This window comes from Lytechinus variegatus, chromosome 16 (assembly GCF_018143015.1).
Source record: "Lytechinus variegatus isolate NC3 chromosome 16, Lvar_3.0, whole genome shotgun sequence".
Classification (NCBI taxonomy): domain Eukaryota; kingdom Metazoa; phylum Echinodermata; class Echinoidea; order Temnopleuroida; family Toxopneustidae; genus Lytechinus; species Lytechinus variegatus.
Window position 1 is genome coordinate 20,607,073 of NC_054755.1, and position 27,383 is coordinate 20,634,455.

General features: G+C 37.4%; 2 protein-coding genes across 2 annotated transcripts; both read right to left on the reverse strand.

Moving 5' to 3' along the window:
* Positions 1-229: 229 nt before the first annotated feature.
* LOC121429923 (histamine H2 receptor-like) lies at positions 230-12,339 on the reverse strand. Its single transcript, XM_041627184.1, has 3 exons — positions 12,017-12,339; positions 5,453-5,649; positions 230-1,998 (listed from the first exon to the last, which is right to left on the reverse strand). Exon 3 carries the CDS (start codon positions 1,970-1,972, stop codon positions 764-766), a length of 1,209 nt encoding a protein of 402 aa, XP_041483118.1. The 5' UTR covers positions 1,973-1,998; positions 5,453-5,649; positions 12,017-12,339; the 3' UTR covers positions 230-763.
* A 10,331-nt stretch (positions 12,340-22,670) lies between these two features.
* Positions 22,671-27,103, reverse strand: LOC121429399 (rhodopsin-like). Its single transcript, XM_041626379.1, has 2 exons — positions 26,806-27,103; positions 22,671-23,685 (listed from the first exon to the last, which is right to left on the reverse strand). The coding sequence occupies exons 1-2, from the start codon at positions 27,070-27,072 to the stop codon at positions 23,065-23,067; spliced, it is 888 nt and encodes a 295-aa protein (XP_041482313.1). The 5' UTR covers positions 27,073-27,103; the 3' UTR covers positions 22,671-23,064.
* Between the last annotated feature and the right edge of the window lie 280 nt (positions 27,104-27,383).

Consider the following 27,383-nt stretch of genomic DNA (forward strand, 5'->3'; position numbering starts at 1 on the left):
CTTGTATATTATTGTAAATTCTGTGTAAATTGAAATATTGTATAATTCAAACAATAAAAAACAAAAGAAATAGTGAGTGATGGACATCACAGACTCGCATTTGCATATCACTGTGTTGTCCATATAACTGTTTTGAGAAAATATGCGAAACTTTAAAATGTCAGAATTTTCTTATTTTATATCCAATTTGATGAAGTTTGCAGCGTTATGCTTGTTAGATTTTTCTCTATTTATTCAAATCAACATTTTTTCTGGGGTGGACTTGACCTTTAAGACTATTCAAGGATGTGCATAATCAAATTGAGAACTAAGATTTTGTTGTATATCGCTATTTCTTACTGCAAACTCACAAATCATAAATCAAGCAATCCGTGTACCAGGATGTCTTCAGATATTATCTACAAAGGCCAAAAAAATCGTGGATGTCTTTATAAAAAAAAAAGTTTCCCTCTGTACGAAAGATCAGGAACGTCTTCAGAATTTTTGTTTTATAAAAATACACAAAAAATGGACACATATTATCATGGTGTGCCAGAATGATGAAATTTGAAATAAATCATGAACAGCACTGACGAATCGGACTCTGGACTTAGATTAAAATCTTCAAGATTTGTGTTTCAATCTCATTGATAAAATACAAGATTTCGAAATAGTCCGGAGTGCGACTGACTACAAGGAATACTCACAATGAATCTGGATTAAATTTGGATTGTATTAAAATTCAATTCAAATTTAAATTGTCTAATCGATCGATGTGCGGCATTTATTCAGCATGTATGAGACCTCTGTCAGACCCAGAGACGGTAGGAACGGGTCGCGGTGGTAAGCTAGAGTGTTCTGTAAAGATTCGTCTTTCAGGTGCGGCCTTGTAGCACCTGTCGCAGAATAGTCTCCTGAAGCCTTCCCTGAAGAGCTTGTATTTGAGAGCGTAGATGAAAGGGTTGATGCTCATGTTAAGGTACGCAAGGATGAGCGTGGTGTAGTACCAAGCTCCGGCAAAATTGAGGTCTCCTCCTAGCCCGAACTGAAGGAAGGTCAGGTGGTTCGGCATCCAGCAAACAACGTACATGACAAAAACGGCTAGAAGCGTCACCGTGACGTTGCGGCGAACTGTTTCTGACGGCGCACGACGTCTCTGCTGCGCCAAGTTCCCTTGGTGATGACCTTGCGCAGCTTCGGATCTGGAGGCGATGTTCTGCTCCAGGGAGACTTGGATATGAGGCTGCGATGGGGCTTGGGCACCTAGATGTCCGCTGCGCGATTCCGGTTGACCAGGGTTGGTGTTCACTGCCCGGACCCGCAACTGCTGCCTCCGGAGCAGATAAACAATGCGGCTGTACACCACAGCCATGATGATGAAAGGGATGAAGAATTCCCAGACGAAGATCAAGACACCAATGGTCGCGACCACTAATGGGTCCCCTCGCTTCCGGCAAACACCACCATCATTGTAATCGTATGCAATCGGGTAGTAGTAATGCAAAAGAGGGGCTAATATCCAGCAGAAGAGAATCATCAAGAGAGATGTCTCCTTCTTAAATCGCGTGGAGTAGGCCACTGGGTAGGCAACGGCGATGTACCGTTCCAGAGACATCATGCAGAGGTTGTAGGTTGACACGACAAAGAGCATCCACAGGAGGGTGTGTGGCACCCACATGCGGCAGACGAACTCCGACCACACTCCTGCAGTTCGGATAAAGGGGTAAGGCAAGGTGTAGGATAGAATCAAAATGAACGACGTCGAGGTGTCGACGACGGCTTGGTTCAAGATCAGGAGATTCGTGGTGCCACTTTTCGACCACGCCAACGTACTTGCGATCACGATGCATACAAGGGCATTTCCGATCATCCCAACGATACCTATGGTGACAAAGATGACGACAGCAAATGTCGGCTGGCCAAAGGATTCTGATGTGACCGTGTCATTCCCGCTGTCCATTTCAAAAACCATTCTTTCTGTCATGTCAGCCATCGTTAGGTATATGATCTCGCAGACTTCTACAATACAAACAAGAAAATAATGAATCCTAAACATGAGATTTTTTTGTTTCTATATCTCACATAAATAAAAAAATAACTAAAAAACACAGTTATTCAGTAAAAATTTCCAGTAAATTAACTCTTACCCCTTTTTAGTATTTTCATATTTTATTAATACGTCATGAAGATCTTCTCATAGTGGATACTAACGTATCACAAATGTATTTTGCAGTATTATCATTATTACTATTATTATTGTCATCATTATTAATATTGTTACTATTATTATCATTGTTATCATTATCGTTATAATTATTATTACTATTATTATCGTCATCATCATTATTATTATTATGATTATCATTATTATTATTACAGGTTTAATTACACACACCCTTAAAATCAATCATACATAGTACTTATCATTGTATCTGTGCATTACAGGCATATGAAATAAATAATGAAGTTATAAAGAAAATATTGGGGTTATGAAAAGACATTAAAAGCCATATGTAGTGCACATTGGTGAATTTGGGTCTTGAAATATGACAAATTATCATCGCAACAAAGAGACAGAAATAGAGGCTGAAATTGCTTTCACTTTGTATGCCTCGTGTGAACCACTCAGCACTTCACAACGAACAACACATCTATCATGTCTATGAATGGCGTGGTCACGAACGTTACAATACAATCGTGGTTATAATATTAGTTCTCCGTTTTTTGATAGAATTATTATTATTTCCAAATCACAAAACACTCAATCATTAGAAAAGTAGGGAAAGAAATTTGCAATTAAGCGAGTATCGCTGAAGAAACCTCAATGGCAATGCGAGAGTACCTAAATCTCGTTTTATGATTTTATAGGTGAGCGGCATATCATAAAAATAAGTAATATTGAATCCCAATTAAAAGGTTCTTACCGTGCTATGGACGGAAATTATATAATCACCAATGTGTTTTGACCACTACTATTTTATTCACTAAGAAGATCCGATAATTAATAGAGAAAGAAGTTTCTAATATAGTAATTATCGCTGAAGAAGTAAGCAGTAATATCAGTACCTAAATTTCTTTTTATGATTTAAGAGGTAGGCGGAGTCATTCAGGAAAAGAAGTAGTATAAAATGGAAAAGGAAAATGAAAGGTTTTCACCGTACTATCGGACAGAAATGATAATAATCATCAATATGTCTTAAGCACCGGTATTTTAGTCTTTAAAATATCAAATCAGTAATCAAATAGAGAAAGAATTGCAATTTAATGGACATGCTGAAGAACCATCCAAGTAGTGACACAAGTATCTTGTTTTGGTGATCGGCGGAATCATTAGAAAATAGTATGAAATGAAATGGAAATTGAATAGTTCTTGTAACATAAATTATGTAATTATCAATGTGTTTAGAACACAAGTACTTTGTCATTAAAATATCCAATCATTACTGCGTAAAAGGAATTTGCAATTCAGTGGATATTGCCAAAGAACACTGAATGAAGCATGAGTACCTAGATCTCGTTCTATAGTTGAAGAGGTGGGCGACCTCATTCAAGAAAATAAGTAGCATGAAATGGAAACGCAAATCGAAAGGTTCTTACCATACTATGGAGAGAAATTTCACCATTAACAATATGTTTAGAACGCCTATTTCCAATCATTAATAGAGATAATAAAATTGCGATTTAGTGGACATCGTTGAAGAACACTCAACGTAGGAACATGAGTATATCTTGTTTTATAGTTTAAGATGTGGCTAAATAATAATAAAAAGAAATATGGAATGAAAGTAAAATTGAAAGGCTCTTGACTTAGATATGTCATCATTAATAGAGAAGGGGATTTGCAATTTAGTTACCATCGCTGAAGAACACTCAAACGTAGTTTGAGTACTTAAAGATCGTTACAAGAGGTGGGCGGAGTCATTCAAAGAATAAAGTATTGAATGAAACGAAAATTAAAAAGTTCTTATTCCTTACAATGAAAATAAATGACTATTATTCATCATTTTTTTTTCAGCACCAGCATTATAAGTCAGTGGAGTACAGATGGGGGGTTGTGGGGAGGGCGCAAAAATATAAAAAGAAAGAAAATGAAAAAATGCGCGGGTGAAATATTATATTATTTCATGAACATTATATCCAAATCACAAAATCTGATTTTTGTAATAAACATGACAAAATTTTTGCTCGCTCGCTTTGCTCGCTTGTAATTTATTTAAAAATAAATTTTGCCCGATACGCAATATCTCTCATCCTCATGGTTTTTTTTCTGCTGGGGGGGGTTCATTACACCACTGATTTAACTATATTTCACCATATAATATATATAATTGTATCTTAACTTTCAATGAAAACACTTAAAAACTGTGGTGTTAAAACTCACCAATTGGTGTTGATAGAGGTGTTAAAATAACACCCTAGAGATTGAACATAACACCAAAGAGTGTAAATGTAACAACCATAGGTGTTGTAATGACACCTATAGGTATAAAACTAACACCACCAATTTAAACCGGTGTAAAATAACTGGTGTGGTCCTCTATGTACACCGGTTAACACCACATAGGGCAGAGATTGTACACCAGATGCATCAGAGAGTGTTGTGGTAGTCCATGAAGCGCTCTATTAACTTTACGATAGAAATGATTTCCTAACTTGCTCAAATCCTCTGCATATGAAATTCGTACCTTATACACTGGCTGGAGTGTTGAGACAGGTCATTTATTTAACACCGAATATTTGCTAGGTCTAGGATGCACAAGCCTCCAGTTTAATTGATTTCAATCTCTTCTTTATTCTATTTACACAGTATAAACCAGTGTGCTCAGATATAAGCCACACCTGAGACTTGGTGCTTATAACTCGAAGGCATAGCCCACAGTTGAATTCACATGCTTCACAATGAGTGTCAAATCATCAGGCACCGTTGTATCAAATTAAAACACCAGCACCGAAGCGTTTAGTACCAATTTCTTCCAGGAGAAGGGACCGTTCCGGGCATCCAAACGTTGAGACACCTCATTCATTACTCCAGCACCGATTGAGAACCCCACTAAGAGCAAGTAGTTTCTACACAGCAAATCTGATGTTAACCGGCGTCTTTAGGTGAAAACACTAGTCATTCTTACTCTGGTGCTAGTTCAACACCTTTGGGTGCTATTACAACACTTTTGGCTGTCACTTTTACAATCTTTGGTGTTATGTTCAAATCAATTTTAACACATAAGGGTGTGGTCGTCAAGGTCACCGACTGGTGTCGGCTTTCAGAATTTCTGTTCCAGAGCATCACCAATTCAGAAAGCCATAGAAATTCCTATTTATTCCTGTTCCGGAGACCCTCCAATGTTATCAGTCTAATGGTATAATGATAGCAATTCTATACTTAAAAGTATAATAAATATAAGCTTTTACAATCAGTGTATATCCCTTTCAGAGTGTTGATCCAGTGTGCAGTATACACCACAACGTTACTTACCCTGTACAAGCCGCGTTGTTTTCGGAGAAGATCTTTGAAGATGTGTTCCTTTTCTTCCTTCGAAGTCATTTCCTTATGATGAATGCATTTTGCACGATCGACAGTCATATACAACCTTCTGCTTGCTAGCCAGATATCTAGGCCTATTGATGAAAGCCACTCCACCAAAACTCCATTAGCATAATTATCATATTCATCTGAAAGAAAGCGAAAATAAGACTTGATATGTTACTATTTATATAGGTGGCGTTTTACTATTGACTATATATGCCATGAAGTCAATCTTCGAATCATCGATATACACCTTTTAAAGGAACTTAGTACTGGTAGTCAGTCGTCTGAACAAAATATGACATTCTCCTAGGTTTAAGAGGTTAAGAATTCAAGGTCGAGCTTTATATTGCTAAGCCACATTTTCTTTTTCAATTTGATGTTCAAGACAAAAATAATCTACCGAAGAACTAAGTGAAAAATGTTTAAACTCTTTTTTTTTCCGTACCTTTCATCTGGGTTCTTGCCAAATTATTTCGTGTCCTTTCCTCTATGATTAATAATCAAATAATTAGCATGATAGAATTGATACGGGACTAACAACCATTTTAGTGGCGCGATTTTGATGAAGCCATTTTCCCGCAGGGAACAGATGCGGAAAGATGGCGTATACAATCACATCGCCGAGGATGCGGTGCAGTCACTAAACACGCTCTTAAGTGACTGCTAAGAGCTAAAATAGCTCTTCGTAGCTCTTCGTTTTTTAGAGTGTAGTTTATCTAATCCACCGAAACCAACAATAATTATTTGCTTTATAACCCGCATCGAAAATAAATGATATAATTTAAGTTTGACACGTACGGCCGTACTATATAAACAGATATTGACCGAATTCAACGAAACTATTCTGTCTTTGTTCAGGGGCCGTGTCATAAAGCTGTTCGTAAGTTAAGAACGACAGTTGCCATAGTAATTAACTCTTAGGCAACAGCGCCTCCCATCCACTCAAAACCAGTTGATCTGAATACTCAAATCAACATAACACCCACACAGACTCTCTCAACCCCACGCACCTAAAATTACATACCAAATGTACTAAAACATACACATACCTATTCCCACATAATAACTCCACACTTCTCTGTAAACACAACCACTCAGAAAGTCACCAATACAGTGTGTATATAACCCCCTACATCCACACATACACATACACACACACACACACTCTCTCTCTCTCTCACCCCCACCCAATTTCATATTGCAAATGCACTCTTTCTCAAACCAGTACTCACACTCCCACCCACATTCCTAAAAAAGAAAAAAATCATACTCTCTCCATTTCTTACTCACACTTACCCAAACACACACACACCTCACACACACACACTCTCTCTCATACATCAGTACACTACCCACAAACTCTCTTTTACCTATTCACCAAAATCACATCACCCACATTATGGACCGATCTTTCCCCTCTCTCGCCATAATGTAATGCATACACGAGCGCGCGCGCACACACACCCTCACCCCCGCTATCAAGCCCTAAACACACACTCATGAGCTCACGCGTTTAATCATTGACCTATGATTTAGCGAACTTGACCACAGAAATGACAAAACCACACTATAACACCTGAAATTATTTGCAATTGAAGCATGAAAATGATACGAGAAAGTGAAAACGTGTTGCCTATCAATGCTGCTTTTTTACAATTTTCCATATCACATTTGATATCACTTAAATTGTCAGACATTGTCATTGAGAAGTTCAATGGCCGAACATAACTTCACAATAATTACTCCATCGATTCTATGGTTGGTGTATATCAAAGGAAATGATGTGAAAATTAGTTTGTATGGCATGCCTGGAAATAGTTAATTTGCTGTGAAATGAGGGGATAATTGCAATTACAGATTCACAGTCATGACAGTAAAACGCTTAAAAGCGGCATTTCTACTGCAATAAATCAAATGTTTAACTGGATAGACTTGAATCTACACCAGAAATGCAGAAAATTACTAGCAACTTAGTCAAATGTATTGTGCATTAAATTTCCACATTTCTTACAGCAAAATTTGGTTGTCACGATATTAGAATATGTAGGATTAACTTCTTAACATGGAACTATATCATGTCAAAATTTGCCTTTACATTATCTTCCAGAACACGCGTTTTTTTATGAAACTAAAAATATTTGAAGATAGCAAAGTAACCAAGCATATCTATTTTCAGATATTTTCAGAATGTTCAAGTTTGCATGAACTTGTAGCCATAAATTTTTAAAATGAAAATGCGACGTGTACTATGAACAGTAATCACTAATACCTTTCTTTGAAAAGATAGTAAATACTATATGTATTTACCAAGATCTAGGCGTAATTTGAAAGAATTTTATCGGAATAAGCGTAAAGATTTTCCAAGGCTCCTAAATAAAGCTATATTTTTGCACAAAAATTTAGAGGTCATGAATAAGTAGCTTTTGCTTTCTAAAACATTTTTTTTTTCAAATATATTCCATATCAATGGACATGACACTCTTAATAGTTGGGCAAAAATTGCCAAAATTTTCACCAACCCTGGGCAACATACTGTCCAGTCAACACAACTATTGGTTAAAATCTGACCAAATCGGGTAAAAACCCTAATAATTGGGTAATAATTTTGCTCATTTGGATAATAATTGCCCAGAATATATATATATTTTCACCAACATAGTTATTCAACGCAGTGGACAGTGTGTTACCCAACATTTTAAGCGTGTGTATAACTGTTCATGGGCGGAAATCTGACCCGAAAGGTAGGGGGACCAGGGCCTGGAAAATTTGACAAGCAAAAAAAATGCAAGGTCATTCAGTCCAAAATACATGTGTTATTTCGATTGTGAAGTGATGTATTTTGCTCCATCATAAAAGACCAAAAAGTCTGGGGACATTTGATATTATGTCCCCTACCTATTTTGGGTAGGGGGATGCGTCCCCCTGTCCCCCCTGGCCCTGGGATTTCCGCCCATGTAACTGTGGAAAAAAAACGCGTACTTAGCTTTGATCGCTCTGATTTCGTAAAGTGTTTTTTGTTCATGCTGATGTGTTCGTGAATACTGAAAAGCTTTTACTAAATGTAATTAGCTCAGCGGTCAACCCACACCCATGAAAATCAAGATAAAAAACACTTTAAATAGCATAAACTGCCCCATTCAATAAGAAGTAAAATGCTTGTCAGAAAAGTCCTCGCATGAGCACTTAGAGCTAATAATGTCAGCTTCTGACTAGAACCAAGAAGTCAATAGTCATTGTCAGTTTCTAACTACAGGCCTATTCGAAATAATAGCTGGATTTAAAGTCAATACTCTGTAATTTGCGTTCCGAAAGCATTTTCCTCTAACTTATCACGTTTGTGAGATAAAAGTGTTCGTTTTTGTGATTATGGTAGCTCTTCCATGAAAAAAAAACTTGCCCGTCTGACGCAATAAACCTATTTGATATGTGCATGTAATATGCTTTGTTCCGCTCGGAATGCATTTTTTGTCAGGCTAATCGTTCTGCTTTTGGACACTCTTAAATGAAATGTTTATCAACATTTAAAACGTTGGAGGAGTAACAACCGTTTCTAAATTACCACTTTAAATAGTTCGACGCAACATCACTCAAAATGATGGATTGCAGCTTAATTTAAGGCTTGATATTACATTACATTTGGAAAGGTCGTCACTCCAACCTTTGAAATGTTGATTTAAAATTTTGTTTCTTATAGAGTATTCTTGATTTAAGTGTACGTTTAACATCATGTTTAATATTCTATTTACACGATTCGATGAAGAAATTATTTTTCAATAAAGCATGTTTTGATTATTGGTAAACCATGTATGGTAAAATCATGATCATATTCAAAATGCTCGCTCTTTTGAAATGTTAAAATTTTCACTTAAAACTCGTCCTTTTTTCAACACTAGCATAGATTTTTTTTATTCATCGTTTACATTAGTCAGCCCACCTCTGCGCTTTGAAACACCCGTAGAAAGCGCCCTATAAATGTTATTTCTATTATTATTATTATCATCATTATCATTATTATTATTGTTATTCATTGCGATGTATTTTAGATCATTTTATCGCCTATTCTATGAAAAGAATGATTTCCTGTTATCAATATGACATGCAGGATATTTTCAAATATAATTGAAAAGTATACATCTGCTCTCTCATTTGCATATCGAACTAAAATGAGCGCATTATTGTTTTGTGCATTATTGTTTTTTGGGGGATTGAATTGAATTGAAATTTCTTAAAATAACTGTTCTGTTAATAGGCAAAATTTTTAGATTTCTAATTTATATTTTACATCCGATTAAGGAGCTTTCGGTGCTATTGTCTATATATACAATATCTCTCTTTTTGATCAGATCAGCTTGCTGTTGGGGGCATAATTTGCATATAACTCTTACTTGCACCAGTAAAGAAGACATACACAAACTGTCCCATACATTTTTGAAGGTGGGGCAATCTGAGCCATTTTACATCGTTTTTTCAAAGGTGACAGTGACTTTCAGTGAGGGGGTAGAATGTTATATATATACTGTAGGTAAAAAATCCAAGAATTAAATTTTAAGGCAAGGTATATATTTCTACAAGATCATTAATCATATCAGTTCATGCACATAGCAAAAATGGCTCATCTTACCCCGCCTTCCCCTATGCTTATCTAGCAGATAATTTTAAGAGGTATAAGAATTTTTTGTGTTCATTGAACCATTTATTCATGGCTTTGGTCACTAGTACACAATTTTACATTTATATTTTCTTTTTTTATTAATGATAACAGCCACGGTATCCCACGGTAGCGGGTAAGGTGACGAAATTTCAGCGAAGGCGCCTTTCATAACACGCGTTGATAGAACCGAATGCCTAATGTCACTCGATGCATAATTTACAAAATATTCGGATCCTAATGCAGAACTGTTAAATTGCTATTACTGAAATTTCATTCCATAATCACCTTACTCTTTTTATTGTCATCATTTTTTCAAAACCGGCAGCGCGAGTATCGGAATTAAGAACGTTCAGAGAATCGTCATTCGTCATAATGAAAAAAAAAATGGAATCAGTTTCGATTGACCTTTCGAAAAAAAAAAAAAAGTTAAAATTTGTAACATGCATGGGTACACACACACATACACGCACCCGCACACACACAAATCAATCTGAAATGGTGAATATCTTATGAAACGGATATTGATATCGGATACTGGGATATTGACATTTGCATGCACGGAACCTGTGAATAAAACCTTCAGAAAAGCGGAAATTTGTGAGAAGATTTTTTTTATGTGTGTGTGAGTCTAAATTGACGTGTATGAAGTAACCCAACTTAATTAACTGAAATCAGAAAACTGAAATAAGTCCAGTTTGATGCCATTTTCCGAAACACATTTTGAATGACAAATGCCTGCAAAATTCTATCCCAGAAGTTGATCTCGACGAAAAAAATTGGCCCATTTCTATAGGACCCCAGTTAAAACAGTAATAATGATAGATATGAAATACCCCCCCCCCCAAAAAAAGGGGGGGGGCATTGACCATGTTGACACACAGTTCTCGTTGAACAAATGAGATCTGGTTTGTTAATCAACAAATGAAAATGTATCATATTTTTACGTACCAATCTAAATCATTCCGGAAACTTATTTGACAGGACTTATATCATACAACTGGCCTCGGGAATTTAGAAGAATTAAGAAATTATCATATTGACCTGAAAATTATGAAAACTATCGAATTTCTAAATATCGTACTGTGATTTATTGCAATAAAAATACATTTCTCTGAACTCAGATTTGCATAATTATGAACGGCACAAAGGCCAGATTGACCGTTCAGAAGGGAAATTCTTGTTAATTGTATAGAAAGATCGGACGGCTGTATGTTGGTTAACGTTGTAGATAATGGGTACATGTAATACTTTGAAAAAATATAAATATCTTTTATCATTTCTTTTTCTTTACTACGTATGCCTTTTTAGGGATAATAGAATAATTGGATGAGTTTCCTTTGTATTATGATACGGTCACTAATAAGAACCTCGTACGCTCGCTACCGTTCACCATTTTCGATTTCGATTTTTTTTTTTTTTTTTTTTTTCGATTTTTTTTTCGATTCTTTTCCCAATTTTGTGAGCGAAATTCGACCTCCTCTCCCTACCGATCCAGGACCTCTTCAACAACGCTCGGGCGGTGTGACCAGGCCTTAACGAGTGCACGTATGGCCCGTGTAATAAAACTGAAGAAAAATCACCCCTTTAAACGCGTGTTTTTTTTTGTTTGGGGGGGGGTCACGCATGTGACAGCAATATGACCAACCCCCCCCCCCCCCCCGGCCTTGCAAACCACCTTTTCATTTTGGCACCTTGGAATCGCGTATGTACATAATCAAATCAGAGATATGTGCATTCCGTCATCATAGGACAAATCTGCACGAAATTCAAATACATAGTCATCAATCATTGTTGATTACTTCTCCCCAATTCAATGCAGGTATAGTATTTGATTTTATAATTGAAAATTGATCACTTACCCGTTTTAATCAATCGATCGCGCCTTTCTGGAAAGTATGTTTGGTTCCATCGCCACGTCTTACGAAGGTAACTTCTGATTATTAATGTCGACGCACACTCGAAGTAGCCGATCTAGGGGTGTATCATAAAACTTAGCAATTTTGCACTTGTTGTGAACATAACCAACGTCAAAACCCCAATAAAGAGCCTCTGTTCTCGGTCATCAATTAACCGAATCGGGGTTTACAACAGGATTTATTGTTTGCGACTCATGCGTTCCGAAATCGCAATATGATATCATTTGTACTTTGCGCTTGTAAAGCTATCCACTCTCGGTTGAGAGTGTTTTTATATTCTATTCCCAACAAAACAAGGGCGTGTCTACGACGGAGGCATTGCGTCTGACGTCTATGCTAATTGAACTAATCAAAATTCTCTAGAAAAGCGCATGATGTGTTTTGGTGTTAATTCTTATTCAAATTCCTTGGAAGAAAACAATTATTCGAAAGGATGATGAGGAAAGGTTCAATAAATCGTAAGAAATATTCCTTAAGAGTTGTGATCGATCAATCATGTGCCAGTGCCGTGACCGAGTGGTGTAAGGCGCCTGGTTATAATAAAAAGTCCGGGGTTCGATCCCCGGCCGCGGCACCTATCATGTGCCAGTGCCGTAACCGAGTGGTGTAAGGCGCCTGGTTATAATAAAAAGTCCGGGGTTCGATCCCCGGCCGCGGCACCTATGCCCGTGAGCAAGGCATTTAATCTGCTCTTTTATCCTGCTTTCAAATAATAAATGAAAATATTAAATGCATTATTGGCAACTAGGTGTGCACTTGTTTAAAAGAATGAAAATAGATAAAAAATAATAAATAAATGTGGTAAGCCAACTTCCAACATATTGAATGTATAGATCTGTTGAAATTGCTGTCTGTGATTTACACTCAATTATTCAGCATTTTCTTAACCCTAAAAAGACTGGGCTATCTGAGATGTCTGGAGAACGGGGGGGGGGGGGCATGATGGTCCCTTTCTATAACTTCGGATGCCGTTCGCGTGATTGCCGAAATTTGGCACGCACTTTCCTTACATAAACGACAAGCCAGTATAATTTTTAAAAATCTGAAAATAATTAATTTTACAATAATTATGAATAGAATACCGGTATGCAACTTTAATTTTATTACTATTTCCTTCAAATTTTTTTTCCCAGATGTCATCCAACGTGAGAAAAATTACGAAAGCCATTGTTTTCCTTATGTATTTCTTTGCTTTTAAAATTTCTTATGTATTTCTTTGATTTCATTTTATGCTTTTCATAGTTTTTTTCAATGTAAATTATTACAATCCATTGAAGAACTAAATTAAGCCGCAAATAAATAAAGCAGACCGATTAGAACGAAAAATAATCACCCTTTTATGAATTTCATCCCCCCCATAGACTTTGAACACTAAGTATGACATTGTCTCATAAAAAGTCATGTGGCAGCCAAAGGGGGCGGGAGGTTTGTGATGTTGGGTTATTTTTTCTGAATGGGGAATTAGGACATTTTCAAGAAAGGGATTTCTGTAGTTGATATTGATCGGATCAATCGTAACTCTTTGTAAGACGGGTCTGTGATTACACGAGCGACCCCATCCCCCCCCCCCACACACATTCTAAAAAAAATTGAGTAAAAGTGCTACATGAGGGTAACTATTTGTCCAACCAACATAAGGCATTTTTATTTTTCCAGTGTGAAGAGAATTTTATTTACACATTATTAGTTTTTTAACCTATACTAATATGCTTCCCGCATTTGGTAAAATTCTGCCACAAATTCTTTCGACACGTAATTACCCTCGTGGTGGTAAAAAATTACCCAATATTTTTTAAAGTGCAGTGATCATGGTGATAGAGTATGGGTGATCTGCTCAAGTTGCTAATTTGTTTATTTTATTACATTTTGACGCAGTAAACGTCCTTGCACTTGTCAGCGTTAAATCATTTAGATATTCAATTATTCGGTTTTATTCATACAGGGTCACTCTCAATAAAAGCATTGCCCCCCTTGGACCAATTTACGATGCTATAGCCTGATGCTACTCGTGTTAAGTTGATGTTGTTTCTTATTTCTCCCCCATCTCTTTCTTCCATTTTATTCATATTTTCCCTTTTCAAATATTCATTATATATACTGTTGTTATTGATGGTAATGGTGCTGCTGTTTTCCTATAGTTGTTGTTGTTGTTTTCTTTCTCCTTTGTCTGCCTCTTTCTTTCTTTTTATTCATCTTCTCTTCCTTGGGATGTTTACGACGATATTGATTATTATTGACACTGTTGCTGTTGTGCTACCTTTGTTGTTGTTTTATTCTGTTATTGTTTTATTCTGTTATTGTTTTCTTCCTTTCATCTATCTGTCTTCTTTTTTTTCCAATCATCTTCTCCTCTCTTCATTAGTCTGCTGTGCAAACCTTTCACTCAAATAAAGGGTCTGAATTGCAGCCTAGTCATGCCTCGTGCACTGAACAGCAAGTTTTGTATGTGCTAGTCTTTGCGTGGAGACACACTTGTTGATCAAATTTTCAATCAGGGTCTGTCCCTGCAGACTATCTCGTCAACGAAACGCATTTGATTAATCGATACTTCAACGGGTGTTGTGCTGTGTGTGGGTGTGCGTGTGTGTGTTTTACTTTGAAATATGCGATTCATTATCATTGGTAATACAGTATAAGATTTATTTGATGATGTCGTTGTTTCCTCTTGTTGTTTTTGTTTTGTTATTTTCTTCTTCACGTCGACCTGTCTTTCCATGTGCAATGCATTTCCTGATGGAAATAAAATATTCAATTCGATTCAATTTTTCATTCTTTTTTAAGGACAATTCCACCCCAGCAAAAAAAAGTTGATTTCAATAAAAAGAGAAAAATCCAAAAAGTATAACACTGAAAATTTCTTCAAAATCGGATGTAGAAAGTTACGAAATTTTAAAGTTTCGCTTGATTGAAAAAAAAATAAGTTGCGTGCACATCCTGGTCGGTATGCAAAGGAGGGGACTAATGGCATCATTTTCTCATTGTTTCTTTTGTATTTTATTACAATCATGGAAATTGTTCGAAGGTTTGCATGGTGGCATGTACAATTGCTGATGTGGTTTACGGTACACCATGTGGAGTGTTATAGAAACAGTGGATAGAAGAAGAGAAGAAGTGGATAGGCGAGAAAGTGGAGATTTGAGAATAGAGTATTCTTTCTTGAAAATAGTCCTGAAAAGGACTGTAAACCAGAAGGAATGTTGAGTGAGAACAGCTTGAGTAGTAGAGTTGATGAGGAGATGCTGGCTTGAGTCGGCGAGTAGAGATGATGAGTAGTAGAGAGACTCGACGTTTCAGACAGGTTGACTGTCCGTCTTCAGGAGTGGTGTACCGTAAACCACATCAGCAATCATGGAAATATGAAATATTCTAATTTTATCCTCATTCTCCAGTGAAACAAAGTTAACATGTGGAAATACCATTGTTAAAACATTTTACGTTTTAGTCAAGTTGGTTCTTATCGTAAAAAAATAAATATTGTATTATCCAAACGATAAAAAATAAAAGAACTAGTGAGTGAAGGACTCACTCATTTGCATATCACCGAGTTATGCTTATAACTGTTATGTTTTCTTATATTACATCCGATTTTGATGAAAATCTCAGAGCGTTATCCTTTTTTTATTTTTCTAAGTTGAATCAAATAAAAAAAAATCTGGGATTAATTGACATTTAACCATCTTCTCCTCCTCCCGTCAACAAAATGCCTCTGATTAATCGATATTTCAATGTGTGATGGGCTACTTGTGCGTATCCGTGCTTTTTTATTATTTTTTTTTCAAAAGCTGCGATTCATCATTCGGTTTGCAAATCGTCAACTTTGCGCTGTATATCGTAAGAGCCTCCTACTCCGTTTTCATTTATTTCAAACAAAGTTTTTAAAAAAACTGACGTATATACAAAGTATATCACATTCTTTGACTTATACAACACATAGAAAACTATGTACATATTGCAAATATTTTCATCTTTAGAAGAAACAAGTAAAACAAAATCTTATCATGACACATGCAGTACTATCAGAGATACATGTAAAGAGACATATGGATCCAAACTCACCCAGTAACAACATAAATAAATCAATAAAACCATAATATTATAGTGTACAAAATAAATAAGGCCTTTTGCGGCAATACTTTGGGACATCATTTGAAAATTTACATTGTAACAATTTTATTTTTTTAGAAATGTATATGTACCAGGCGTTTACATTTTTACAAATATACATGTGTTTGTGATCATGATTTTATATGGAATCTTGTTACGTCGTTTGTAACCATGGTAAACTTCTGTAGAAATAAACAGAACCTTTTATTAACTACGGTGTTTTAAAAAGTTTTATTGACAAGTATCTAGAAGTAATAGCCTGTAAATTGGGAGGGGGCAGGATATTGATTATTGCAATTCAAAAGCGAAATTCAATCAAATACTGGATAACAAGTACCACTCCCTAATAGCATTATTAAAATACAACACAAGGTCTATACACGTGCTTGCTGTTTCATAAATGAGCTCAATTTACAAGTTTATCTTGTTACCATGGCAACTTCGCCAGTACAGATGTTGAAGAGGCTAGGTACAGCCACATAATGCATGGAAATTGACACGCATTCCGGTGATTATTCCGATCTTATATCATTTCCGAGGATATAAATTTGAAAAAGGAGAAGAAGATAATTAGATTCAGTTTGATGGTGGAATATAGGCGGGGTTTTCTTTTATTTCTCTTGATCATTTTGATCGAACTGTCAAACTGGATAAACACGGCGATCCATCGGTTTAAGTTCTGTATTATGTCGATTTGACCTTAATAAAGCAATTTATGTAGATTCATTTCCCCACCAATTCCATTCGGATCGAGTATCAAAATCTCATGAATAGTAAATTTCAGGGTTGCATGTATTTAGAACTAAAATTCTGTTTTATAAAATTATTAGGAGGTAAAGGACTACACCCATTGTCCTAGAAAGAGATAGTATACTGACGATGATCTATGACAACGACGACGACGATGATGATGATTTGGTAGATATGATGTCGTAGTGCTGGATGCGGTGGTGGTGGTGGTTTTGGTGAAGACCATATACAGTGAAATTTAAGTAGGAATTGTGTAAATTTGTTGTGTCAATGTTTTAATTTATCACGAAATCATTCTTCCTCTGATTCAATCAATCATCACCATTAGCTTCATCACCACCATCTTCTCCATGGCCTCCATCTTCACCACTGTCACCACCACCATCATCATGGAAACGTCGTGGTGTAGCGGTTCTGACGCTCGCCTAGTAATCAGAGGGTCGTGTGTTCGAACCCCGCCATGGCCTAGCGTCCTTTGGCAAGCCGTCAATCCACACTTTGCCACTCTCCACCCAGGTGTTAAATGGGTACCCGGTAGGATGGGAAAGCCTATATGTAGTATGCCTAGCAATTGGGTCTTGTTGGAATGCTCCACAGGGAGTGGAGAAGGTGCATACATTGTGTGCGGGAATGGCTGATTGAATCCGATGACCGGGTAATAAAATATCTGTAAAGCGCTTAAAGACGTCGTTCCGATGTATTAAGCGCTATATTAATGCTGAATATTATTATTATTATTATCCGTATCATCTCCATCTTCATCACTCAAAATATGAACAGATGTATAGTACCATTTTGCTGTATTAAAGTATTTATTTATTTCAATGAGTTTTAAACCCGGTATTGGCATTTTCTTTCCAGCAATCTGCTTTTGATGACAGTCCTTTTCCTGCAAATTATGTTTGTTAAAAAAAAATGCAATGAGATTATATTTCGTTCAGAATGATATAAATATATCTATTTTTCCATATGATTCATGCCAAAAACAGTTTGTTTGTATTATATTATGTTATATTTTGGAAATAATATATCATATGAATGATCCAAATGCAGAAGAAAATCAACTCAAATTATTTGATGATGGTGATCGGATGGCCATAGTGATTATTGTAATTCCTGTGTTGGCAACGATAATACCAAAATGAGGATAAAATTTATATTATTATTATAATACTGATTAAAATTCTATTACATTAGACAAACGTATTACGTGTCTGCTTTTCAGTTTTTTTATGCGGTCGATGATTTGCGCAAAATACATCAAAGATAGTGTGTTTTTTTAAATTGATTTTGGCTTTTGAAAGCAAAAGAAAATCACTAGAAAAAACATCCACAGCGGGCGTAGCCAGCCAATAAGCAGGTCCTCAAAAAAAAGCTTCTTTCATCCAAGTGATATTCAAAACTCGAGAGGTTTTGCATATTATGAGCTTGATGCGAACAAAAAGTTTTACAGTATTTATGAGTTTATGGTGAAGTTAAGTTGGTCCTTCTTGTCAAATCTGTAAAAATTAAAATATTGTAGGCCTATTATTCAAACAATAAAAAACAAAAGAAATAGTGAGTGATGGACATCATCGACTCTCTCATTTGCAAATCCCTGAGTTATGTATTTCACTGTTTTGTGGAAAAATAAGCGAAACTTAAAAATGTCATAACTTTCTTATTTTACATCCGATTGCGATGAAATTTGCAGCGTTATGTTTGATTGATTTTTCTCTATCGATTCAAATCAACAATTTTCTGGGGTGGACTTGACCTCTAAGTATCCTTGGTGTAGAAATTTCATGATGCTATGAGACGGGTCGTGTGGTCCAGTGGTTAGAGCATAGGACTCATAATTGCAAGGTTGTGGGTTCGAATTCCCACTCTGATACAAAGCCCCAATAGTAATTAATATCTGTCGTCTTTAAAGTCAGCCACTATGACTGATTAACCTAGACGTAAAATGTTTCCTAGGTAATTGGTCATAATTATATCACCCTGGCGTTTACAAGCAAAAAATGCTGTCCTCCTGAATTCCTACCGGAGTTGGCGTAAGCAGAAACAGTAACAACATGTATGACAGTGATGACAGCCACCATTTATCACTAGAAGTTCAGCAGCAATGTTTGGTTGCGTCTTTTCTTTTCTTTTTTAATAATAATGAAGCGAGGTCAGATCTCGTAAATATCCATTACGCATCAGTGAGGAAACTTAAAAGTCTGATTTTTTTTAGGAATAATTCATTAAATCAATAACCCATCAAAGATAATGGCGCGGTAATTTGCAAGTCATCAGTCCGCAAATACATTCAGATCTAAGGTAGATCATCAGTTACATACAACCAACGAACGTAGAGGGCGTCAACATACAACTACAGGCTCAACGATTATTACAGTGGCAAGACGACCAAGACATCATTTTCTTTAGAACCAGGGGTTCGGTTTCCGAGCAAAACTTCTCTATCTCATCCTCCGGAAAACCCTCTTCTTTCTAACTTTTCCTTCCTCTGCATGATCTTGCCTCCTGTGGGGTCTCCGCTTCGTGATGATTATTTACAAAAAAATCATAGGGACATTGGAATTTTAAACAAAAACACGTAACAAAAATACCGTTAAAACCCATCCATTTTATTCAATCGTGGAAATCAGCGATAAAGATGAAACGAAAGTATGTCATAAGGAGGAGGCAAAAAAGTACGAAACCCCCATGAAATAGCATGTCAATCTAATGATAAAAGAATTATTGGTAAAAAAAGTATAAGCGCTCTTGAATAAGTTCGTGTTCTTAATTTCATCTATGCATGCAGTAGGCCAACTCACTCTCATTATCCTGTCTGGATAAGACCGTTATGAATGAATATTGTCTATTGTTACTCAATTTGGATATATTACGTACACTAATTGGCGCTTAATATGCTTGGTCACTTTTTAAACTGAAAATATAAACAACGTAGATCCAAGTACGCATATACATGCACTTTGTTTACTCTTGTCGGTCAATCATTAAAATAAATCACATGTAGCACTTTATGAGGTTTTCGCAATTTTTGCCTTCTCTATAGATATAATTTAATTATTGATATATTTTATGCTGTTTTACACAGATTGTACTTTCTCAAAAATACACTCTAAATTCCTAGGATTCAAAATAAATCTAGATCGGCTGTGAATAGTGACCGGTCGAATATTAGATTTATACCTTGTTGATTCAATTATAAATCTGAAAGATTTGAATTTAAATCTTTTGAGATTTAAAGTTAATCCTCAAGATTTAAAATAAATTCGAAATTCGGCTGGTACGTCACTATTCACAGCCGATCTGGATAGATCACTGGATTTTAGAGACTTACGGCTTGCAACCGGTGCACTCAGGCCCGCCCCAGTTTCGTGAGCATGAAATTCTGCTATCACTATGTTGCCATGCACCTTCTTTGAATCATGTTTGCAGATATCTCTTGTGTTGTTGATTATACAAATAGGGCACCCGATAAATTTATCCACTGCCTCGCTATACAGTGCGTATCAAAAAAAAGTTTACACTTTGAAAAAGCCCTGGGAATTAAAAAATATACAACATGTGGGTAATTTTTTCACATACACTCTTGGGTTTGGGTCTCATCTATCCGATGAAAGTAAAAGTTTTGACAGAATGTTACACTTGAGTGAGCACTGTCCGTTTTTGTAAAGCTCGCAGAAATCTGTTTGCGCAGAAATGCTCGTTTTCACGCTGTGTCAAGGGGAAAGGGCGAAATCAATCTTACCCTGCACAACGTTTCTCATACATTTCCCTTGCAATTTTAGTCAACTGAAATTAAACAGATACATTCAAGCATTTTGTAGCAATTTTGCCACCCAAATTGAAATTTCAACACTTAGTAAGCACAGCCTTCACCCTTTTTGTGCCAGCTGGATCTGAGGACATAACTGATTCTGAACAAAAGTTTATATCAGACATCTCCAGCATTTTTTACTAAGTTTTTATCATTTAAAGTTGGTTTACATTTCATTTTTCATTTAATACTTGTTCCTCCACACTTTTTCCAAGCTTGAAAATGATTAACAAAATAAAAATCAAGCCTAAGCCATTTCATGTAAATGACAGCTCAGTGTAAAGCAAATATCGTCACGATGGCCTCGGTGGGGGGGGGAGTGGGGTGGGGCTCAATGCACTCTTCGAAGTGTTTCGGGTAAGGAAACAAGTTTAAAAGGGTAAAAGATATCTTCAAATCAATTTTACAACTAAATTCCTTGTGTTCTCCATGATTATGGTCTACTTTTATTCGCATAACTATTTCAAAGTTCTGCGCAAATCATTTTTCGCTAACTTTTCAAAAGTAAGTGGTGCTCACTCAAGCGGAAATATTTTTTGACAATTATATCGTCATTTGCTTAAATGGATCTGTACCAATGATCAAATGTGGAAAAATCTTCAGAATATGACAAATGTATGATTTTACAGCATTTTTTCTAAGTGTAAACTTTTTTTTGATACGCACTGTAGTGAGTCTGATATTCAACTAGGTTCTTGTTAGGTTCTTGTTATTTCCGCAATAACCGTTCCCTTGATGTTATAATGGAGACACTCTAAAATGTCGAATGATCTTTGAAACATTTTGAATCAGGCAACGAAAGGTAAACTCACATGATATTGTAAGTAAATTCTTTGTGCGATCTGAAACCATGGCAACAAAGCATGGCTGGCATTCAAGGATCGATGCCATCTCGAGAAAAACCATTAATTTTCCTTTTCGCACATTAATGAATTTTTTTGTAAAGAATTCGAAGATTCTGAATGAAATTTCTTCGATACTTTCCTGGCCTGAATATGACGTGTGAATAAAAGAATTTTTATCAAATATTTCAAAATATGATAGACCTCTCACGAAATGAGGGAAATCAGTATCTATTCTCCAGTTATGAATTACGCCGGGAAAGAAAAACGATGTAAATCCGAGATTTGAAAATAATATGTCCCTTTTCCGAGATCATGAACAAACTAGGGGCTTGTCTCATTGAGTAAATAGACTCAAATCAAGCTCAAGGTGAGATTTTCTGAACTTAAACCTGTTAACTACTTAATTTGAAATCAATCCCAGTTGAGTTTGATTTTATTATTTTCAATACTATATACATGTACAAAATAGTAAATTTTAAAATCACATTAACAATATTGAATAACAATTAATGATGATCATGACTAGGAAATAACATTCCCTAAATTATCAGTTTCGTTGAAGATTTTTTTTGTAAAACAGTGCTTCAGATTACAACTTTCGATATATCTTGATGACATTTTTGGTCTTCACCAATTCTTGTTGTTCTGAAGGGAATGTATGATGCGGTAAGTGAAGAAGATGTTTTAATGAAATCAATTAAAGTATTTACACAAGCTACAAAGACAGTAAAGAAAATGCGTTGTGCACCCAGAGCCTAACATTTTTTTTTGCTCTCTTAAAACATAACAGCTATTCTGGGTCCCATCACACAAAAGTCAGCGAGTAATCATTTATTTGATAGAATGATTCTGATTATTATAATCGGTCTACTGAGCAAAATGCGCCTGTAACCATGGTAACGGTGATATTGATATGTCAATATTCATTTAGCAATTAATCGCTGGCCTTTGTGTAATACCATTCTTCCTCTCGAAGACGAGAGGCCATTGTTTTTCGAGTGGATTTTACCCCACTCCAGGCCGGTTATTAAAGTAGTCTACAAAGATGTACAGTACTCTGCAAAGAGATTGATCCCTAATGTATCTTCAGTGATCCCTGATAGGTGTTTACTGAAGCGGTTCGAGAGATAAGAGCGACTTTAAGAAGAACGTCTGGTGATCCTTCTTTTGTTAGATTGTACACACCGTTGGTGATGGTTTAGCGCGTAAGAAAAGTTCACCAGTCGTTTATAAAGTCGCTCTTATATAGCTTCATAAAACTGCCCACATAAAGGATTTCACAACGATCAAGTAGTAAGACTAGTCGATCAGAGCGACGGTCAATGATCAGAAGGATGTTCATCAACATTTCTTTGCCGACAACTTTCCCCACTGACCATGCAAATCAAGACTGTTCTCCGGACTGAGAAGCACAGGCCACTTATGTCTACTGTGGCATCTAGAGAATGACACTTTGCTATTGACGCGGATTGACAACATTCCTAAATAGGCCCATCTGACTGCAGAGGCTGCACTTCATTTCTCTTGCAGCATTTCGACGTGGGCAGCAAAGCACGAAATTCATTCAGTCGCCACCAGTATATAGCTGGGTTGATGATACGACTTAACGAGAAGCAGGCGTGGACCATGTAATTTAGCCAGAGCGGGACACGGTGATGGTTGTAGAACGACAGCCAAATTGCACACAGCCATATCCAACAGAACACAGTCAGGCCGTAGATCAAGGAAAACGCTTGGAGAAGCCGCCAGTTCTCCTCCAGCCGTTGCCGAGTCAAGGCCTCCTTGCAGGAGTTGCTCGTCACGGCGCGGTAGATGAGCAAGTAGCACAGGCCGGTCATCACGAGACTCGCCAAGAAGACGCTTCCGTAAATCCCATGGACAAGGAAGTCGCGATGGCGCGAGAAAACTGCACCAGCGGCGAAGCTCACACACCACGAGATCGCGCAGGCGATCAGACAACGCGTGGTTGTGACGATACCCCGGGACCGGAATGGGTCGATGCGTATCGTGATTAATCGGTGGACCGCCACCGACAGGATGTTGATATTGGAGGAAATCATGCACGAAAACACGAAGGTGTCCTTGATCATTTGATGATTCCGCTATGGTAAAATAAAGAAAGTCATTAATAGATAACTATAATCAAAATAAGTTTCTACTTCGTTGAAGTTAGGGCCCATATTTTGCTGTGCGTTGTGGCGTGCGCCTGTAATCCAAGCTGTTGGGAAGTTACAAATTGATGCAGAGGTTCGAGGTTCGAGCCCTGGTCACGTCTTTCGGATGGTGACGTTAAAGGTCGGTCCCAGACGTAAATAATCATATCTGATTGATACACGTCTGACAAAACTCAAATACACAAACAACACACACACGCCTTGGACAGCGAAGGGTGGGGCAGACGACCTCAAGAGGAAGCTATGATTATTTCTCGATATTGAACTTAAAGGGTATAATTTAGAGATGCATGTCACAGACCTCTCCTTTTTTGTACTTTTCTTTCTTCCCTCTATCCTGCTCTTCCTCTGAGACTCCAACTCTCCCGCTTTCTGCGGGAGATCTCCCGCCGAAAGCCCATTTTCGCAAAAACTCCCGCTCGAATTTTAATAACCGCCGCCCGCCCGCCCAGTTATTATCCCACTTATTATCTCCTGCTTAAGATTATCTTTCTCCAGCCCAAACACCTTTTTAAACTAACTCAAATGTTCATATCCAAGCCGAAATTCAAGTTAAAACTCAAGTAGAGCGTCAACGCTCCCTGCGATCTCGTACTCGTAAATTTAGCTAGCTAGCTAGCATCATCCTTCCTTAGGCCCTCCTATTAATTGCCTTCGTGGATGATTCGATTCATTGAATTGTTAATCACTTAGTACCATACTAAGGCATACACAAATAAAATAAAAATAAATAACGACCAAGAACAGAAGAGATAAGGAGAAAATCTCTAATGATGTCAAAGTCTCTCACAAAGTTGGATTTCTTAAATAAAAAGGCAAAAGCAATTTTGTGTCTCGCCCACTTATGAAAATAAACAGAAATATCATGATTTGTGAGGGCACGCAAGAGGATTATATCGAAACTTCGACGGGTATGGAATAACACTTGTCATAAGAGCCTTGCACGTAAACTTTAATGTTGACCTGATAATGACCTTTGACCTTACCATGTGACCTCCGACTGCAGCACAACATGCAGGTCGCCTAAGTACATCTACGTACATTCAAGTTTGGTTGGAAAGCGACTTACGGTTGCGGAGTTAAAGTCTTGCATGTAAACGTTAACATTGACCTGAAAATGACCTTTGACCTTACCATGTGACCTTCGACTGCAGCATAACATGCACGTCCCCCAAGTCCATCTACCATCCAAGTTTGGTTGAAAAGCGACATACGGTTGCGGAGTTAGGTGTCATAAGAGAGTCTTGCATGTAAACTTTAACTTTGACCTGAAAATGACCTTTGACCTTACCATATGACCTCAGACTGCAGCATAACATGCAGGTCCCCCAAGTCCATCTACCATCCAAGTTTGGTTGAAAAGCGACATACGGTTGCGGAGTTAAGAGTCTTGCATGTAAACTTTAACGTTGACCTGAAAATGACCTTTGACCTTACCATGTGACCTCCAACTGCAGCATTGCATGCAGGTCCCTAAAGTCCATCTACCATCCAAGTTTGGTTGAAAAGTGACTTTCGGTTGCGGAGTTAGGTGTCATAACAGAGTCTTGCATGTAAACTTTAACGTTGACCTGAAAATGACCTTTGATCTTACCATATGACCTCAGACTGCAGCATAACATGCAGGTCCCCCAAGTCTATGTACCATCCAAGTTTGGTTGAAAAGTGACTTTCGGTTGCGGAGTTAGGTGTCATAAGAGAGTCTTGCATGTAAACTTTAACGTTGACCTGGAAATGACCTTTGACCTTACCATGTGACCTCAAACTGCAGCATAACATGCAGGTCCCTAAAGTCCATCTACCATCCAAGTTTGGTTGAAAAGTGACTTTCGGTTGCAGAGTTAGGTGTCATAAGAGAGTCTTGCATGTAAACTTTAACGTTGACCTGAAAATGACCTTTGACCTTACCATGTGACCTCAGACTGCAGCATAACATGCAGGTCCCCCAAGTCCATCTACCATCCAAGTTTGGTTGAAAAGTGACTTACGGTTGCAGAGTTAGGTGTCATAAGAGAGTCTTGCATGTAAACTTTAACGTTGACCTGAAAATGACCTTTGACCTTACCATGTGACCTCCAACTGCAGCATAACATGCAGGTCCCCTAAGTCCATCTTACAGTTGTGGAGTAATGTGTCATTAGGTTTGTGACGGACGACAGACGACATTTGGATCCCTCAGTCTTGCCTTATCACCTCCGGTGGGCGAGACAAAAATGTCAACATTGCTCGCTCGATACGCGATACGCCATTATAGCCCCATCAAAATTTTTGGCTCATTACGCCACAGGTATCATAATTATATTGAAGAATTAGCCTGAGATAGGATCTCTAGCGAACCCTTGGTCCTTTTAGCGAGACCTGGGGCGTTTCATGAAAGGACTTGTCGGACGTTTTATCCGACAACTCCCATTTTATCCGACAGTTACCATAGGAACAGTGCCTCTCAGCCAATCAAAATCATGGAAAGATGTCAGATCTGACAACTTGTCGGATGAAAATATTGATGAAACGCTCCCCTGGACCCCTGCCGCAAGGTACTTCGCGCTCGTGATGTGCGCGATAAAGTTGGAGACTCCAGTTTGCGGGGGGATCCAGGCGGGAGAATCTCCAGGTCAGAAGGTTCGTAGGGTTGGAGTCTCTGCTTGTAACTCTGCATTTCTTGTAACTACTTAATGAATCCTAGACCACCAAGACCCCTGTACAACCGCCTCAGTTGAGTACGTTATGGATAATTTAAGATTCGAAATATCTATCGTCTTGCTCAAGTGCTAGTTTTATGATAGACATTAAAAAAGTTACGGATGTAAATTGGTTGTATCAGTGTGTGTCAAATAGAAACATTATTATATATCAGCAATTCTCTCAAGGGCTCTTTGGTGTTCCCCAAGGCTCTCTCGACAACCCTCTATTGTTCATGTTATACGTCAGGGAAAGAAACAGGTTACTGAAGATTGTCGTCTATGTAGGAAATCAATTTTTTCTCGCGTTCATTTTCCATCAGAGAACAGAAAATGTACACGGGAGCAACCGACTACGATCAAAGCTTACCGGTGTGGAAAATGCATCTGAGAGATAAGAGGTTGTGCTCATAAAATCTGCCAAGGCGAGATTAAAGGTGAAGACGTTGTGCTGTCTCCTCAAATTCTGCTTCACCAGTACAACAACCAGTGTGAATCCGTTGATGAGAAACCCCAAGGTGTCCATGATGTACCGAGCAACATCAAAAAATGATGTCTCTGAGCGGAGTTTCTCCCCTGTGTCTTGGATGTCTTCAAGAATCCTTGAGACGTTGTCCAGTGTTCCAGGGGTGGCCATCCTAAAATGTTGCAGCTGCAATGTAGTGTCAATATATCTATAAAAAAAGGAGCAGTCCGCGTAGCCAGAGATTTCAATTAGGGGTGTTGAAGTACAAATGTGGCTTTAAAAATTGACAAGCGAAAGAAAAAAGCTTATCAGCAATAACTGTTGGCCATTTAGGTCCAGAAAATTTTGACAAGCTTTCCTTGTGTTTGAAACTTTAGGTGGTTCGATCGAACCCCCGACCCCCCTACCGAATGGGCTTTGAGAATTATACAAGGAATAGTCTGAAACTAGATAGGAACAAATAATTCAAGGCGAAGGGTCAC